We start from the raw sequence: 18,253 nt of genomic DNA, 5'->3' as shown, positions 1-18,253 counted from the left end.
TTCATGTTGGATCGTTGTATTTATTTAAATAATATATACTTTAAAAAGTGTTTAAAATACACATTTCAGTATGCAATTGAAGATAAGCGCGTGTCTGTTACTGCAGTTTTTGTTTTAAGCTTACTTTAATATTAGCATCCTTATCGCTTTGACTGGAAACAAACGATTTGTTTCTGTTCTTTCAGCTGGGCGGGACCTTCAGACCTCTGTTGGCTGGATTTGGGTGGAAACTGGAAATCCTGTTGTTAGGTTTCTCCTGGGGAAATTGGCATCAGTTTTAGTCACATCACTTATTAATGAGTCTTTCAAAAGTGAGACTTTTCATCTGTAGTGTTTTAGTCTATTTTAGGCACTCTCTGCTTTGGATGTTGTAAGCCACAGGGATGAGTAAATGATTTCAGCAGCAAATGTGGTTTCCTTGGTTTTTGTCTCTCTTTGGTGATCAGGTTGGAGCAAGTTTTAAGAGTTGAATAGAGTTGAATTAAACTTTAAATCAAGAGTTAAAGTTAATTTTGAAAACCCTCTTTGAAGTTTGAAGGTGGACGAGGGTGCAGTTGCCCTGAAGAGCTTTAATCCGTCTTTCTCTTTGCAGAGGACGCTGCCGGCCAGTACGTCTCCCCCTTCCACGATATCCCTCTGAAGGTGGACTCCACAGAGGTACTGTTCTAACTGGTTTCGGGGATGAAAATACGCACTTCTAGTATCACCGTAAAATGCTTTTTGGAAGCGTCTTGAAAGGAAGGAATGTGGTCAGACGTCAGGAGGGTCAGTGGAGTTATTATAACAGGATTGCCAGCCTCCTTCATGAGTTAGAATTCGTGTGAGATTCTTCCAGAAGGACTTGGGGAGAAAGGGGCAAGTGGGCCATAAAGCTTACAGTTGGACAGGAAATAAAGATGGAAGGGTAGGAATTCAGGAGGTTAACAAGAGCCTTATTTTTAATAGTAATATCGTTCACATTTGTGGATTATTTTCTGTTTGCTAGGCACCATGTGAACATAAACCATTTTATTTAATCCTATGAGTTGCTGTTCTCACCTCCAAGGACACTGAAGCCTAAGGCATTCTATGAACTTGTCTGGGGTCACCAGCTGGTGCATGTCCACGCCAGGTGTCAAGGTGGCGTTTCTGCCCACAGAGTGCATGCACCTCAACCACTCCATGAAACAGGTGCTGGACAAGTACAACTGGAAAAGTGGGGGCTTTGAAGAGCTGTTCTCTAGGACCTGAAGTTGATTGACAGACGTGCAGGTGGGAAGGACGTGAGTGGAGTAGGGGATCTGCTGCAGGGGGAGCTGGGGCTCAGCATCACAGGGCCACGCGCGCTCTGCCGACTGGGTGGCGAGATGGCGTGACAGGTAGAGGGTGCTACTAATCCTCACCAGCTGGGAAGTCTTTCCTTAAAATCCGAGGCGTTAGTTGGTTTATTTCATTGCCGTGTCTTACAGGGCGCAGCTGTGAGGAAACTAACCAGGACTACATTCCAGGTCGAGACTGTATGGGGCTGGTTAGTGGGGCCGGGTTTTCTGGGACTGTGGGGAGATCCGTGTAGGGGCAGAGGCTGGTGAAGAGCTGCTCAGATGCTGGCGTGGCTTGGCTGTGGCGTCCCCTCAGGGCCATGTCAGGTGTCACACTGCGGGTACAGAGCGCTGAAGTGGGTCTGTGCTGCCCCCTGAGGACTGGACCGTCAGTAGCGGTGGCCGTGGGGAGAATTATGAAGATCGTGACCACGCTCAGCGCTCAAGCCGCATCCTCCCAGCCTGTCTCGGCCACGCTCATTACCTTCCTTTGTAAATGAGCTCAAGTTCCTGCCATGGTCACGGACCCAGTCTGTCATGGAGGTGGGATCTGAACGGAGGTGCTGGCCATCCGAGCTCGTCCTCTTGGCTGCCCTGAGCAGTCCCTCCAGCTCACTGCTTGTGAGAAGTGTTCAGCTGCAGGACGGGGGCTGGAGTCCAGGGAGAGCAGCAAGCCAGAGAGGGGACAGGGAGGGCTCCACGTCACCATGACTGTGTGTCTGAGAGAGGAGTGTGTGTCCCCGTGTGTTTTGTTCTGGCCAGTGAACTGTCTAACCGAAATATCTTATCTCCCACCACCTCTCCTTGCTTCTGGCTGAAAGTACGTGCGTTCATTTATTCATTCTTCAATAATTTATTCACTCAGAAAAATCATTGCATGCTTATTGTGAGCCAGACAGTGTTCCAGGCACCAGGGCTGCAGCGGGGAGGAGGGTGTATGGAGGTCCCACTAGTTGGAGGAGACAGACGAACAGAGAACAAACGAGTCAGTCCAAGGGTGGTGAGTGCTGTGACACCAGAGTGGAAGGAGCAGGGACTGGGGGCTGCTTCACGGCAAAATCCATGTGCCCGAGAGCAGCAATGATGATATTTCTGGGAATCCTGTGGTAGGTTGGGGTGGAAGTGGAACATAGAGTGGGCTGTAAACATCCAGGGGGCCTCTGTTCTGCCTCAGGAGGAGGGAGGGGTGTGGGGAGTATGAGATTTGGGGTTAGGCAGGATTGGGGACAGGGCAGGATGGAAGGTAGTGGGGTATGCTGCTGACTCCGGGCCAGTGGAGCTCGGTGCACACGGTGGTCGTGTGGGAGGTTCCCCTGTTCCCGTCCATGCCGATTAGAACTGTTGCACACTGTTCTCTGGGATGTGGCATTTTAGGAACAGGGCTGACCTGGAATAATAATGTTTTGTTTCCTTCGTTAGTAGTCGTTTTGGCGTGTAAAAGTTACCTACAGCATAATTTTTCCTCCACACCCGCTGCCTCCTTTGTTACAGTGAAGTGCTGATGGGGCGTGTCTGTGACACCATGGTGTTCCCAGGCGGGAGGTGCGAGTGTTCGTGGCTCGTTAGTCACGCTCCCTGAAGTTTGATTTCAGTCACGAAATGACTCTTTTAAGTGTAATCACTGGAAACCGCCAGTCTTTCCTTAAAGACTGAACAGTGCCTTTGCTTATTTTGTAAAAACTAGGAAAATACACTTGAAAGAGATGTAGCTTTTCTGATAACTTATTTATGAAATGCTCTGTTGCTCGTGCGCTGGGTGTGCAGATGCTGAGAGGAGACGCCGGGCGTCTGGACGGCGTCTGCAGTGGACGGTTCGTATGGGCGTATTGTCACTGCCTTGCCCTGAAGCCATATTCCTTGTGAAATTATAGTCATAAAGACCATGTTTTCTTTTAAAGGAAAATGGCATTCCTACAAAGAGAGCACAAAGTGACGACTATGACGTATATCTGAAGGTTTTTACTTTTGCGAGGCACTTCATTGTCTGTTACAGACCGTGATGATAGCTTGCGTTTGGGAAGTGCTTCTGCGGTTTCCCCCCTGCAAGACCTCCTGTGCATTCTGCTGTTCTTCTGTGTCTCTTTAAGGCAGCTGGGGTGATATTGCCGTTTCACTTTTTTTCTTCCAGTAAATTATACGTAACATAAGATTGACCATTTTATTTACTACACTTGTGTAAAGTGTCTAGTTCAGTGGCGTTAAGTACTTCCACGTGTTGTGCAAACATCGTCACTGTCTGTCTCCAGAACTTTCCCATCCTCCCAGACTGAACTCCGTCCCATTAAACTGACTCTCCATCCCCTCCCCCATTCCCTGGCACCCACTGCCTGCTTCTTGTTTATGAACCTGACTTTTCCAGGTACCTCCTTACCATTTCATTTCATAAGTGAAAAACCAGAGAGAATCAGGAAATGAACCCATTTTAGTAGCAAGTTGTTTATCATGGTAGATGGTCTAAAGTAAAGGTACTTTATGAAAATAGGTCAGTTTATCATCTTTTTATTATAAGGGAAAAGATGGTTTGAAAGGCTGTTTAGGAATCCAGGAACAAGCCTTTTGGGGGTAGAGGAGAAGGAAAAAATAGTTGTACCAACTCTGTGCTAAAATAAATATGTTCTCAACACGTCTTTCAAACATGTGACTGTCAAACCTTTCTTAGCTCTTGACCAAGGACCAGACCGTTCGATGGATGTCTCACTTCTCTGCTCTCGATGCCTCTTCCTCCTGCTGGTGCCGGGCAACTTTCCTCCTGTCTTCCTCACCTTGGTCCCTCTTCCCAGCCTTGTTTCCATCTATTCTCTACTCCAGCTGAAACTTACGACCCCATCCTTTGAATCCACTTCCACACAAGCTGTGGGGCTGTTTCATTCCTACCATCTTTGCCTGCCATCTTGTATTTTCCTGAACTGGTGTTTGTCAAAATGGTCCTTAACCCGTCTGCCTTGGAACCACTTGGCGCACTTGTTAAAGTTTCAGGTTCCTGGCCTCATTCCGTCTCTGCCCAGTCAGAATCTCTGCCTGGTGCGGACTGGTTAGTCTACATGTTTAGCAGGTGTTCCAGGGCACCCTGCACACCCTGGAGTTTGAGAACCACTGCCCCAGATGTTGGCTGAATGGACATTTGGGGCTCAAGACTTTATAGGCTCCTAGAGACTTTGTGCGTTAACCCAGAAACAGTTGTTTTAGTGGGAAAAATATATTCTAAATCCATACAGCCAACTTAAAGTTTATTTCTGAGAACGTGCCTGATTTGAGTTTTTGATTTTTTTAAATTCTCTTTCATGTCCCCTACCCGCCAGCCCCTGGCAACAACTTTTCTACTCTCTGTTTCTCTGAGTTTGGCTTTTTTTTTTAAAGATTACACACGTAAGTGAGATCAGACAGTGTTTGTCTTCTTCTGTTTTGCTCAGCATGATGCCCTCAAGGTCCATCCATGTTGTCGCCGATGGCAGAGTTTTTCTTCCTCCTGGTTGAATAATATTCCACTGGGGCTTACATACCACGTCTTCTTTATCCATGCATCCATTGACGGACACTTAGGCTGTTTCCATATTTTGGCTGTTGTAAATAGTGCCGCAGTGGACTTGGGAGTGCAGATACGGCTTCAATATCCTGTTTTCATTTCCTTTGGATATATACCCAGAGGTGGAATTTGCTAGATCATATGGTAGACCTATTTTTAATTTTTTGGGGAACCTCCATACTGTCTTCCATGGTGGCTGCACCAATTTCCATTTCCACCAACGGTACACAAGGGTTCTCTTTTCTCCACATCCTCACCAACACTTACCTCTTGACTTTTTTGAGAACAGCCATTCTGACAGGTGTGAGGGGATATCTCATTCTGGTTTTGGTTGCATTTCCTTGATGAGTAGTGATGTTGAGCATCTTTTCATGTACTGTTGCCCATCCTTATGTCTTTTTTGAAAAATGTCTATTCATGTTTTCTGCCCATTTTTTAATTGGATTGTTTGTTTTTTTGGTATTAATTGTATGAGTTCCTTTGTATTTTGGCTATTAACCCTTTATCAGATATGTGATTTGCAAATATTTTCTCCCATTCAATAGGTGACTTTTCATTGCATTGATGGTTTCGTTTGCTGTGCAGAAGCTTTTTGGTTTGATGTTGTCCCACTTGTTTTTTTTCTTTTTTTATTTTTTTACGGTGGTAACATTGGTTTATAATATCATATAAATTCTGGGTGCACATCATTATATTTTGATTTCTGTGTAGACAACATCATGTTCACCACCCAAAGACTAATTACCATCCATCACCACACACGTGTGCCTATCACCCCCTCCACCCTCCTCCCTCCCCCCTCCCCTCTGGTAACCACTAATCCAATCTCTGTATCTATGTCTTTGTTTGTTGTTGTTTTTATCTTCTACTTATGAGTGAGATCGTACGGAATTTGACTCTCTCCCTCTGACTTATTTCACTCAGCGTAATACCCTCAGGGTCCTTCCATGTTGTCACAAATGGCCAGATTTCATCCTTTTTTTTGACTGAGTAGTATTCCATTGTGTATATATCCCACTTGTTTGTTTTTGCTTTCCTTGTCTTTGCTTTTCATCCATAGTTTACTTGATGCCAGATCCATAGGTTCCTTGATGTTTTGAGAGTTAGAAAGAGGAAAGAAGGGTGATTTCCTCCAATTTTTTTCTCCAAGTGTATACAATTTACTGACTGCTTTTTTCATATCTTATTGGTTTTCGTTTGATTTCTTCAATACAAATAGAAGGGAAGAATGGAGAGGAAGAAAAGAAGTGAAGGAGGCCCACACCTGACTTTCTGAATGGCAGTGTGTCCTTTGTATCTTTGAGCCTTTCTAATAAATGTCAGCAGACCACTGTTGGTTTGTCATGAACACTGATCCTAGGATAAGCTGACTGATGTTGGCTTTGAAAAATTGCAGGTCGTGTGCATTTTAGCCAGGAAATGAAGAGCTGGCTGGAAGTGCGCTATGAGTGATCAGGGACAAATGATGGGAGAGTGCTGTGCAGGCTTCACGTTCGCACCTCTCTGTTGTTGTTGCCCAGTTCAGGTCCCTGTGAGTGCTTTGGTCAGTGTTGGGTGTGAGTCGATGGTCACTGGCTTGGTCTTCTCTGTCCCCTCTGAGTTCTCGTCCGCACACTCGTCCTCTCTTATAGCCGGGCTTTCGGGGATGAATAAATTATGGGACATCTGCCATTTCCTTAGGTTTTTCTTTTCAGCAGCTACTTCAGAGGTGTTTGAGCTGGTGCTGGCTACCTCGTGACAGAGCACGGCGAGTGGGGCTTGGCAGCAGGACCGGGGAGGCTGCCGAGGTGCAGCGAGCAGCCATGTTTGAGCAGTGGTCCTCAGCCTGCTTCCTTGTGTCGTTGTGGGTGTGCGGCTGTGCCGTCGGTGGGCTTCAGTCTTATCTGGAAAACTAAAAACCGTCGTTACTTTTGTAACTCAATTGACATTTACATTTAATTGGGTAAATAGCATTCTTTGACTCAATAGCATTGGGTTTCACTCGGAAAGGCCCTGATACTGTTTACAGTGTGCTAAGCCAGGGGAGCTCGGCTCTGGCCGCAGGCTCCGCTTGCTTGCAGAGCTTTTAAAAGGAGCCGTGTCCCGGCTCCACCTCAGGACAGCCGAATTCAAATATGTGGGGACCTTTCTCCTTTCAGCTGGTTGAAGCTCTCCAGGTGATTTTGAGGTGTGGCACGATGGCGAATAAGTGTGTTTAATCGCTGCTTCTCAAATGATCTGAGGGGAAGGGCTAGTTTTTTGGTTTTTTCCTAATCTCTTGTGAACTGATACTTTAAAAATACAATCAAAATGACTTCTTAGAAAAGTGTAATTCAAGTTCCAAATTTTATTAATAGGCTCAACAGACATAAGGATTATTCCACCAAATTGCTGTAAATGTCTCTGAATGAACCAATGGCACTCAGCTTGCAGACCAGCCCTGGTCCGGGTCCAACTTACAGAGATGTGTTCAGACCCTGCTCTGCCGCCATAAGCTGTTAGTTGCTGATGTCAGAATGCCATGCAGGTCAGCTCTGACTGTAAGACTGTCTCTTTGTGAGGCCAAACTGTAGGCAGTTATATGCTTAAATTCCTAATCACTGTGGGAAGTTATTTCCACTCACCATTGACTGTGCATCTGCTTTGCTTTAAGCGCTTTGCCGAGTTGAGAAGTGGTGAAGGGAAGCGGTGTCCTTCTGTGACTTCAGGGAAGCAGAGGTGTCTGGACAGGCCAGCTGAGCGTAGGAAGGCCCCTCTCCAGCTCTGGGAGCTTTACAGCTGCCTGCACCGACAGCCTTAGTCTCACCTTGTGATCATAATGCTTGCATTTAAATGCTGTTTTATAATGTTCAAAATGTTTTATTTCATAATTTTCTGTGTATTTTCATTTAAATTCTGTGGTTGATCTTTGTACCAGCCTCGTGTGCCGAGTCGGGCAGAGGTTGTCACACCACCTCGCAGACGGGAAGGGCGAGGCCCTCGGCCTGCATGGTGGACCCCGTCTCTCTCTCCTATTTTAGTTTGAAGAGAAAACCTGAAACAGTTTCCTGACTCTGTTCCAGCTGTCACTGCGAGGGAAGGTGTTTCCAGAAAGGCAGCAACTTCTCTCCCTGCAGTGGAAGGGATGTGATGGCCTCAAGGCTGCTGTGTTTTAACGACTTCTCTAATTTTTTGCTAGAAATTTAGGGCAGAGGCAGATGTGTGATGCAGACTCTAAACATTTTTTGTGGGAAAAAAACTAAAGCATTCTTGTACAGGAGATAACTGAAAAAATAAAGGATAGGTAAAATTTTTCAATTTTCTGTCTTTGTTTTTTTCACTGCAGAATTTGTTTAATATGGTTGTCGAAGTGCCTCGCTGGACAAATGCGAAGATGGAGGTATGGAAACATTCTGTGATATCAAATGGAAATGATAATCAATAATGATATAGAACTTTATTTCAAGTTGTTTGCCATAATATTTTGAATTTGGGATGGTTGACAGACTTGTTTATAATGAAACGTTCTTGTGAACTTACTTTGAATCTAGTTTCAAAAAGCAAAATATTATTTAAAGCTGAATGTACACTTTAAGGAGAGTGTTTTCCATTTTTGCTTGTCTAGTTTGTTACACACACATTTGATTTTCTTTGACAACTCTGTCCTGTAAAGTGACAAATATTTTAAAGGTTTATTAAATAGAGTCTGAGATGTATTTTGTTCATGGACACAGCGGAAACGTGTATATTTGGGGCTGATGGCAATTTTAGTTTCTAAGGACTTTGTTCTTCTTTAGATTTTTCTCTACCAGGAATGGCAGCATTTTCCTGGCCAGCTCTTGATTTATGAGCTCTGTCTAAGAGCATCTTCTGTTCCCCTGGTTAGCTCTTTTTAGTCGTTTGCATGAGGCATGAGCCTATCAAGAACTTCCCTTTTGCTTTTCAGAATTTTATTGTTCCATCGTCTTAGGTAAGATCACGTACGTATAGTTCTGAGTGAAATTTAATTTATGCCACTTAATTTGTTAGTTACTTAAGCCTTCTCTGACAACTTTGGATGTGATGGCAGTACTATTTCAAGCATTTAAGAATTGTTATATAGGTGTATATTTTTCAGAATTTATGTTTGGAGAGTTGTCAGTAATTTCACCAGGTCCTGGTCATATCTTTGTGTTGATATTTTAGTAGGAAAGAGTAAAGATCCTAGATTCTTCTTTTGGTTTTGTTCAGGTGTAACGTTTCATTGTCTGGTATTCTCTGTCGCAGTTAGGTCCAGGATCAGAAATCTGAGCTTCTGCCTAACTTAAGCAGTGTTGGTTCATTCACACATGGCTTCAGTAATTTTTGTTTTCTTTATAGGATAGGTTTTTTTCTTTTTGCATGGCAATTTGGATACGTTTGATAGAAAGGTAATTTTGAAATGAAACCAGTTGGTGAAAATCTTTGAGGTAAATTTATCATCACAAAACTGATGGTAAAAAGCCCAAGATTAGTAACAGAAAGCAAGCTGATGAATCTTTATCTTGCCATTTCACTCATTTTATTATTTTCATTAGAAATAATGAGTGCACTAATGATAGCGTACCTAAATAGTTCATCGGATATTTCCTTTCCAGACAGTTTTTCTTACACAGGACTGCAAATTAGAAATAAGAGCTGGCTGAATTTATTTTAAAGTATCTTTGATCAGTATGTTGGAATATGAAGATTTAGCTGATAATAGCAGATTTAAAAAATGCGGTTTGGATATGGGATTCCTCATTTCTCATCCCCCTTTTTCCGTGATCTGCTTAGATTGCCACGGAGGAGCCGTTGAACCCCATTAAACAGGATTTGAAGGATGGCAAGCCGCGCTTCGTGGCGAATATCTTTCCTCACAAGGGTTATATATGGAATTACGGCGCCCTCCCTCAGGTAACGTTTTTGTTATAATGGTAGAACGTCTCTGTCTTCTGAAAAAACTGCCTTGTAAATCCTGTGAACTACGTGAATTTAAACTGGTTCTGAGGACATGTCAGTTTGAGAGATTTGTACATTTAAAGTTTTTTAATGTGGAGTTTTACTGTGTCAGTAAATTCAAACGATGTAGGCGTCCGCTCGGGGTCTTGGAGGTGGTGCATAGAGCACTCATGGTTGGTGCTCTGAGCATGGTTCTTCTGGGCTTGGCGAGTCCGAGGCCCTGCCAAGTGCTGTATCTGCTTTCTCTGCTGTCACTTCGTGAATATACACTCACACGCGAGAGTAAGGATTTTATTGTTTAAACTCCAACAGATGAATCTTTTTTCAGATCTCACTGTGGATTGAGTTAGGTGATTAATTATCCACTATTGTGAATTTACACTTTTAAGTGGGAGGCGTGAGGACGAAGGGAGCCCGGGCTCGGTGCCGGGAGCCGCTCCTGTCGGAGTCACACTGCTGTCGGCCCTCTTTCCTCCTCCCTGTTCGTTCTCTTCTCGTGGTTCCTTACTCTGGACTCTGGGAAATCTCTCTCCTTCCAGATTATTTAGTGAGAAAAACTCAGAATACGCAGAATCCAAAGTCTAGGATTTGGGGACAGAGAGAAGAGCCTGCCTTTATGTTTATAAAAGCCATTTGACTGTCCATCTATCTGGATATTTAATTGTTCTATTTTTATTTTATTAATTTTAATATTTTACATGAAATTCCAAGATGCATTTGGGGAAATAGCTGAGAAAAAGGGGTCTTGCTTTATCCAACTTAAAAAAACAGCTGCCTATGTAGAATAAACCTGCACAGGAAAAGAAAAAAGCATGTTTTCTAAAGAGTGAGGCTGCCTTAGACGCAGTTGGAGCGCCCACGCGGATGTGTTCTGTGAAACAGGCGCTGCTGAAACGGGGGCTGAAGGAGGGGGTCTGACTCCCAGCGCCGCAGGCAGACATGGGAGGACCTGCAGTGAAAGGTGGAGGCATTTTGTGAAGCATAGAGGATGCCGTCTGCAGGAGAAGACGTGTGGACGGGAGGAGGCCAGAGAGGCCACTGCGCTGAGACCGACAGACAGTCGGAGGCATAGAGGAGGCAGGGGGTAAAGTTCATCTGTTTATTTTATTAAACACTTACTAAGGATTTATGTGCCGGGCAGCACGTTAGGTGTTGGGCATACAAAGAAAAAGGAGATGTAAATACAGATCCAGGCTGCGTTGTGAGTGGCTAGGATGTGGGTGTTGGAGCCAGATTGCTGCTTTCTAGTACTCTGCCTGGGGAAGTCTGTCCGTCTGCTGGCCTCGCCGTCCTCCTCTGTGAAGTAGAGACGATAAAGCACCTCCTGCGCGTGGTGCTGAGGATGGGTGAGTCCTGCACGTTCATCTCAGAACAGTGCCTGGTGGAGGGTGGGAGCGTGACCTCGTTGTTGCTGCTCCTGGTTCTCTGAGTGCTCCGTGCTGTTTTCTTTAAGGAACATCACTGAGACCAGAGGTTACAGGGGAGCCGAACGGGCGCTGCAAACTCATCTACTCGTTCTGAGCTTTTGTAGTTGATCTCTTCAAAGTCCTGACAAGGTTTTGTCCTCCTCTGGAAGCGTCTGAGTTTTCAGGATGCGCATGTCTGCTGTCATCTGTCTGTTGGGCACAGTGGCTGTCTTTAGTTAACAGAACTGGACCGCAGCGGCCTCCTCGCGCCTGCCCTCACTCCTGCCTCCCGCACTTCCATACTCTGCCCAGCACCAGCACAGCACTGTGCAAACAGACAGCTGCGCATGTCGTGCCCCTGTGAGGACCCTCCTCAAAGGTTCAGTAGCCAGTGCTGAGCAGCGCTGCTGAGAGAACCAGAGAGAACACCCTCCCGTGCCCCCAGCCCTGCGTCTGCCCCGCCGCCTGCGCCAGCCTGCCTGGCAGCGTCCGTCCTTCCGCCCGACTGCCTCAGTGCTGCCGACTCCCTGCCGTTCCTGCATTCAGGGCACGTGTTTTGAGAGCCCGCTGTTGGCCAGGCGGGTTCTGAGAACTGGAGGTGAAGTAGTGAGAACAGTGACACAAATTCCTCTGGGACTTCCCTTCTGGGCAGAGAGACAGGCCAGAAAAAGGAAACGTACACGATGCGTGGTTTGTCGGGCGGCGGTGAGTGTGCTGGAGAGAAGTGGGGCAAGGAGGGGGCTGGGTGGGGGGCTTGTTGGGGTCAGACAGGCAGCAGGCCTCTGCGAGAAGGTGCTTCCTGAGCGCAGACCCAGAGGAGGTGGGGGACCAGTGGTGTGGACATCTAGGGGACCCAACCAGAGACAGTGAGCACAGACAGCGTGTGGAGAGGGCTCAGCATGTTTCCCAACAGACGGGGGCAGTGTGGCCTGAGCACCAGCGAGGAAGACGAGCAGACCGGCATTCTGTGCCACATCTCTGCAGGAGGTCTTCACTGTCTTTTTAGACCCAAACTGCTCTTGGCCGGTGTGAGTGTGTGAGTGTGGTAGTCCTCAGCACAGAGTCCACTGCAGACTGCGTGGGAGTTACTTACCAAACGAGAATAACTGATGTTATTGGTAGATTAATGTTTATAAGAAGTTGAAGTTAGGCCACTCGTTTCTGGGAAAGGATAACTGTACCTAATATCTTTTCACTTCGTAGTCAACGATAAGACGGAGTGAACCTGTTAAAATGCAAGCAGCCCCGGATCCGTTTGCATGTCTGACCTCGTCTCCAGCTCCCCCGTCCTCCTCCCCCTGCTCCTTCGCCCCCACACTGGCGGCTTGCGGATCGGTTCCTCTGACCCTCCGGGCACACCCTGCATCTGACTGACCTTCTGCGCACTGTGTCCTCCGGCTTGGAACTCTTCCCCGGGTCCCGGGTGTGCACACAGCTCGCCTCCCTTGCGACGTCTGCCCTGAGCATCCTGTACGACTCCAGCCCGCCTCCCCCGGCCCACTCCGCCTTTGGTCCTTCATTTTCTTCCCTTTGCCGTGACACCTGCCGACGTCCAACATGCTGTATAACTCAGTTATCTGTTAATTTGTTGCCAGCTTCCTCGGGCTGGGATGCTGGCTCCGTGTGGACAGGGATTCTGTCTCTTGTTCACAGATGTCTTCCAGCTGCCCGGCCTGCTCCCTGGCACAGCGTGGCTGATCAGTCGGTGCTTGTGGAATGAGTGAGTTTGTGAATGCGTTGCGTGTGTGGCATTGGTCTCATAGGCATGTGTGGGTATTGGATTTTGCTGGTCTCTTTCCGTCTCATAACAGCAGAAGATTAGTTCAGAGAAGGTACCAAGCCCGCCGTGCTGAGGGGCGTTGAAGCTGCAGAGCCCCGTTCCGTAGCCGTCTGTGCTGAGCTGTGGTCCTCAGGGCATCCTGCATCAGGCCGTCGCTGTCCACACGCTTTAACCTCCATGATTCCTCCTGCCCTGGCACTGATGCTTGCTCAGAGTTTGAGTTTGGCCTGGGCGGAAATCATCTTTGTCTTCCCCCAGTTGTTCAGAATTCCGCATCTAATGGGTTATTCAAGGGTTATGTCTTTCTGGGTAAATATTCAGAAAACCTGTTGGATAATGTTACGGGACTGTAATCACAGATTCAAGGTTTCTTCAGTCTTAATGTGATGTTGTTGTGTTTATTGTTTTGAACTTCGTCATGAATTTGGGTCATTGACCCCACTGTCATGAAGTACCACTTACTAGCTTTTAACCTGGGACCAGTGGCTGAGCCTCTGCAGGCCTATTGTTCCTCTGTGTCATCAAACCACTCACCCCACAAGGTCACCGTGAATAGTAAGTGAGACCGTCAGTGTGTGGAGCCCCACAGTGAGTTTGTGTTGGTGTCACTGTCACTGCAGGCATCAGCTGCTGATGGTGAGACAGCTGGCGGGGCATCTGCTCCCACTGAAGCGGGCAGAGTACACGCAGAGGCTGAGCGGGTCTCCCCTCCACTGGCATGGCCATGGGGGTCCCGATCAGTCAGGAGGTGACCAGGGTCCCTATCAGTCAGGAGGCTGTTCTCCAGAGGCGTTGGATGCACAGCTCTGTGCAGTTCACGGGTTTTCAGAGGCTAAGGACCAGTGCGTGGTGATTCCAGACGGGGATGGGCTGATGCTGTGGATTGTAAGGTGGCAATCTCAGACACCTGCACGAGGACGGGTAGGGCTGGATCAGTAACCTGTGTGTTCTGACTTATCTGTTTTCATAGCTCTATAGCCATCCTCTGTATGAGTTTAACACTATTCATGTTCCTGTTGGTAGGTTGTTTTTAACTATTTTTTAATGCTTTTCTTGGGCCCATGCTGAAATTTTCTGTATTTGTAGTATATATAGGTGTGTACTCCTGGGTCTGTAGCTGAGTCAGATGGCTAAATTGTGAGTTACACACCCATTTTACTTTATGAGGTGTTCCCAAATTGTTTACAAAGGAGTTGGAGCCATAGGCACTCCTGCCAAGCGCCTGTCGGGTGCAGGTGCCTCCGTCGTTTCTGGTATTCGGCATTGTCAGATTCTTAGGTCTTTGCAATGGTGTCTCCTTCTGGTTTGAAGTTGGGTCTCTCCCGTCACACTGGGCATCTTTTCATGTATTACAAGTCTTCCTGTGCCCCTTCTTTGATTTCCTGTTCTGTCTGCGGCCTGTTTTGTGTTGGGCTGCCTTTTTTCTTGTCCGGTTGTGGAAGTTACTTCTAAATTCTGGGGGGAACAAGTATGACGGTTTGGCGTTTCTTCTTCTGGATGTTTCTGCTGCAGCCTGCCTGCTTTCCCGTCCCTCGCCTGGCTGTGCACATGAAGCTCCACAAGAGGGCGAACTCGGAGCTTTACTTTGTCCAGGTGTCCTCTCCGGCGGTTGCTTGGAATGGTACCTTAGTTTCAAGTTAAGTTAGAAGCTGTTTCGTGTGAATCTGTTTGTAGTGAGAACCAAGGCCTGTGGATATAGTGTATTAAGGGCAGGCCTGGAAGTAGAAATGCCAGCCTGGTGCCTTACTTGTGAGGGGATCATGAAGAACTGGCCCAGAAACGGACACCATCGCATCGTGTGGCTTAAGAATTTTGGACTCGCATGCATATTCCCCAGCAGAAGCAGCTGAGTTGATAGGTGATACTGAACCTGGGGTTCTGAGGGGATGTGGACCAGTCAGTCAGCAAACAGAAGCCCCCGCCAGCACCATAGGGGGCAGCGCCTGTGAAGATGCTGTCCTTCTGGTGCAGGAAGGACTTTGTTCTGGGTCGCGCTGCTGGGGCGGGCTGAGTCACTCGTGAGCCCGAGACCGTCCCTCCCTGCTGGTGTCGTGCGGTGAAGAGGGACCACTGACGGTCATGGAACTCAGGCAGGGCGTATCCAGCAGCTGTCTCGTGTAAGCTGTTCCCTGACAGGAGGGGAAACTGAGGGCTGGGGTTCGTGGCTGAGGTAGGCTGGGGTCCGGCTGTTCTCCTCGGGGCCAGGGTGGCTCCTGCTCCTTCCGAGAGGGGAGCGAGCTTGAGGGGGGTCAGGAGAGGATCCCTGCACTAGGATGGAGGGGCCTCGGCCGCCTTCCTTCTGCGTCTGGGTTTTCTGATTCCAGTTGGAGCTCAGTCCCGTCTTGGTTTGTCCAGCGCGTTTAGGTGAGTTTTGTAGCATTTGTGACAAGTGCTGTGCCGTTTATTAACACGGCGCAGTGACCATCCTCTACATCTCTGTTCCTCACTTGTGGCCCAGAGAGGGTTCTCCTCGAGTCCTGAGCCCGTGCGTGTCCTGGAAAGAGGAGGCAGGAGGCCGTGGGGGGTGGACAGTAGCACAGGACAGAACTCCAGGAAGAGGGCCGTGAGACAGAATACGGTGATCTCTGGAGGTCATGGCCATTCCGTTGCTGCCGTTGCCAGAATTCGGCGTCGTGACATCGTGGGTTCTCCTCCCGTGGCCTCCGTTTAGAGCTGTGAGCGTGGGCAGTTTACACTCTGGGCTTCAGTTTGCTCACCTGTAAGGTGAGGTTGTGAATCATGCCTTCCTCCTGGGGGGTGTGGGGGTGCCGCCTGGAAAGCCTCGCTCACCCACAGCCAGTGTGGCACTTAACGTTATGTTTATTCTTCTTATATTTTATTTCTAATATTGGGGAGTCAAATGTTGTTGGACTTGGTTTACTGATATATATATATATTTTTTTTTTGGTGAGGCTGGGTCAGTTTATTCTTGAACATACTATAATTAAGGCCAGAAGGCAAATACTGGAGTTTATCTAGGGTTAGGTGTAAGTTAGTCCATTTTTAATTATCTGTGTAAATGAGAGGGACCAAGCTTGGATAATCTGAAGTTGTAGATAGCAATCTTGAGATGACCCGGTCTCTGCACGTGTTAGAGTGTAAATCTGAGCAAGCTCCCAGTTCCACTTAGAATTGGGCGGTTCTGAGGCTTTTTGGGAAGGATAGTGTGTAGGGGATGTTGAAACTTGATAACAAGTGTCTCTTATGCTGTTCATTTGTAAAAATGCCCCTGTGTGTACTTTGTGACCAACAGCCAGAGTTGACACTTTTTTGTGTGTTTGTCAAGGTCTTGGGATCTGATGGCAAAAGTAGAGGATTTTTTAAATGGAATGAAATTGATTTCTCTCTTCTTTGGTAGATTCTGTCTTTAGTTTATGAAGGGAAAACTGGGTGTCTTCTAATAGAAGTCACTTAAAGAATAGGAAGTTTATTTTCAAACACTGAAAGCCAGACCCAATGTGGTTACCGGTCGGAGGAAGCTGTGATGATGGCAGCAGGGTTAGGCAGCCAGTGGGGACGCGGGCACAGACGATGGAGCATCGAACTGAAACTCCCAGTGAACCTGAATTAGACGCTGACTAAACTTGGGAGGAGCGTGTGTTTGGAAATGCCGCCCACTGTCAGATGTGGTCATGCGGACAAGTGAGACCGGCAGGGAGGAGGGCTATAAATCATGCTAATTACACCGAAGCACAGGGAGGTGCTGGTGTGTTGGCGGTGCTGAGCCTGTGTAATTTCTGAGAATCTTCCTTGGCTTATGGCTGTCTGTAAAACTTCACAATCACGTGGAAAGAGTAAGATGTGTTATAGTGAGCATTAACCTATTTTTCTCCCCTGTCCCTTTTTTTCAGACTTGGGAAGATCCCCATCGGAAAGAGAAGAGCACGGACTGCTGTGGAGACAATGATCCTATTGATGTTTGTGAAATAGGCTCAAAGGTGTGTTTGACAGCCTGTGGCTCGAACATGTGTTCCAGGTTGTTGCGGCCACACCAGTTCAGGTCTCCCCGGAAGGCACCAGTTCTTCGGCTCTCAGAGTTCTAGCCCACTGAGCCCTGGTTCCAGTCCCTTTTCGTGCCTTTACTCCTTCTCATGCTAGGGCTTGGTGAAGTGCAGCCACGGCGGGTCAAACCTCTCACGGCCGGTCTTTATAAATAGCGCAGCTGCGCCCGTGGCTGACATCCTGTCTGTGGCTGTGCGTCCCGGCAGCAGAGCTGAGGAGGTGGCAGGCGTGCAGTCTGCAGGTCTCAAGCATGTGCTCTGAATCCTGAATATGGTGGAAGGTTTGCCGAGTGGTCCTGGGCTTCCTTGCCCATCATCCAGACAGGAAGTTCACACTGGTGACACAGCCTGCTCCTCTCCTCTCTGCCTGCCACCAGCTTGCCGGGTCCTATGGGGAGGAGCAAAGCCTGCGATGCCATGGGTGCTGCGACCCGTGGAATTTGGGTCTTTGATCGATTCTTTCTTCTATTTTCTGCTGTACTGTTGCTGGCATTTGTTGTTCTCTGTGGACGTCCTTGCACTTTGTCTTCCCTCCCAGCACAGTGTCCTGTCTCTCATTTCGTGGAGCTCCTGGAAACCGGCCAATAAGAGCTTGCCAACCTTGTCCCCGTGGACGGCCGAGTAGCCAGTGCCCACAAACGTGCCTCTTCCGTGCCGTCTGTGACCGCAGGAGCTGTCTTCTTACCCACAACCAGGGCCCCTGCTCCTGAGGAACAGTGTCTTCTCGTCCCTCCTGCGCTGCGTTTGCAGCCGCGTCCTCGGGGCCCCTCCCTGGCGCCTCCTCTCTCCCCTTCGAATGAGATTGTAGCATCTGCGCATGCACTCGGCTCCTGCTTCCCACTTGTCTTCAGTCCACTTCACGTTGTTTCTGTCCCCGTCATGTCGGGAAGCTGCCCTCGCCGAGGCCCTGGTAGCTCTCCATTAGCCGAGGCCACAGGCTGTGCGACAGGTTCTGTCTCGCTTGAGCTCCCCTGGCCTTTTATGCTGTAACCGTGACTCCCTCTGGAACCGTCTCGTCCCTTGACTGTGACTGACTCTGGTACCTTGGATGTCCTCTCGTTCTGTTCTCTCTTGCTTTCCTCTGAAGGCTCCTTAAGCACTGGTCAGGTTGAGTGCTGGGCCCGTGTCCAGCTGCCGTCCTCATCAGGAGCTCCCTCGGTCATCCGATCCTAAGCACGTGGCTTTGCTCTCCGACTGGTCGCCCCAGCTGGGACCCATACACGCAGCTGCCCATGTCCACACTTGGGTGTCTCCCAGGCATCTCCAGCTCCTTGTGTCCCAAACTGAGTCCATTATTTCCTCATCCCAGGGTGGTCAGGCTCAGTGAG

At 48.0% G+C, this 18,253-nt stretch overlaps 1 protein-coding gene across 6 annotated transcripts in view; it reads left to right on the top strand.

The window, feature by feature from the left end:
- Positions 1-18,253, top strand: part of PPA2 (inorganic pyrophosphatase 2) — a 73,620-nt gene that overhangs the window by 12,711 nt on the left and 42,656 nt on the right. For all 6 annotated transcript variants that reach the window (XM_044767453.2, XM_044767454.2, XM_070504532.1 and 3 more), the window contains exons 2-5: positions 593-657; positions 8,126-8,179; positions 9,574-9,693; positions 16,776-16,862. In XM_044767453.2, coding sequence (XP_044623388.2) covers positions 593-657; positions 8,126-8,179; positions 9,574-9,693; positions 16,776-16,862 — 326 coding nt within the window. The remainder of the gene's footprint in view (positions 1-592; positions 658-8,125; positions 8,180-9,573; positions 9,694-16,775; positions 16,863-18,253) is intronic.

The sequence above is a fragment of the Equus asinus genome, chromosome 3 (genome assembly GCF_041296235.1).
Source record: "Equus asinus isolate D_3611 breed Donkey chromosome 3, EquAss-T2T_v2, whole genome shotgun sequence".
Lineage (NCBI taxonomy): Eukaryota > Metazoa > Chordata > Mammalia > Perissodactyla > Equidae > Equus > Equus asinus.
The sequence above is the reverse complement of the archived record's forward strand: the minus strand, read 5'-3'. Positions and strand labels throughout refer to the sequence as shown.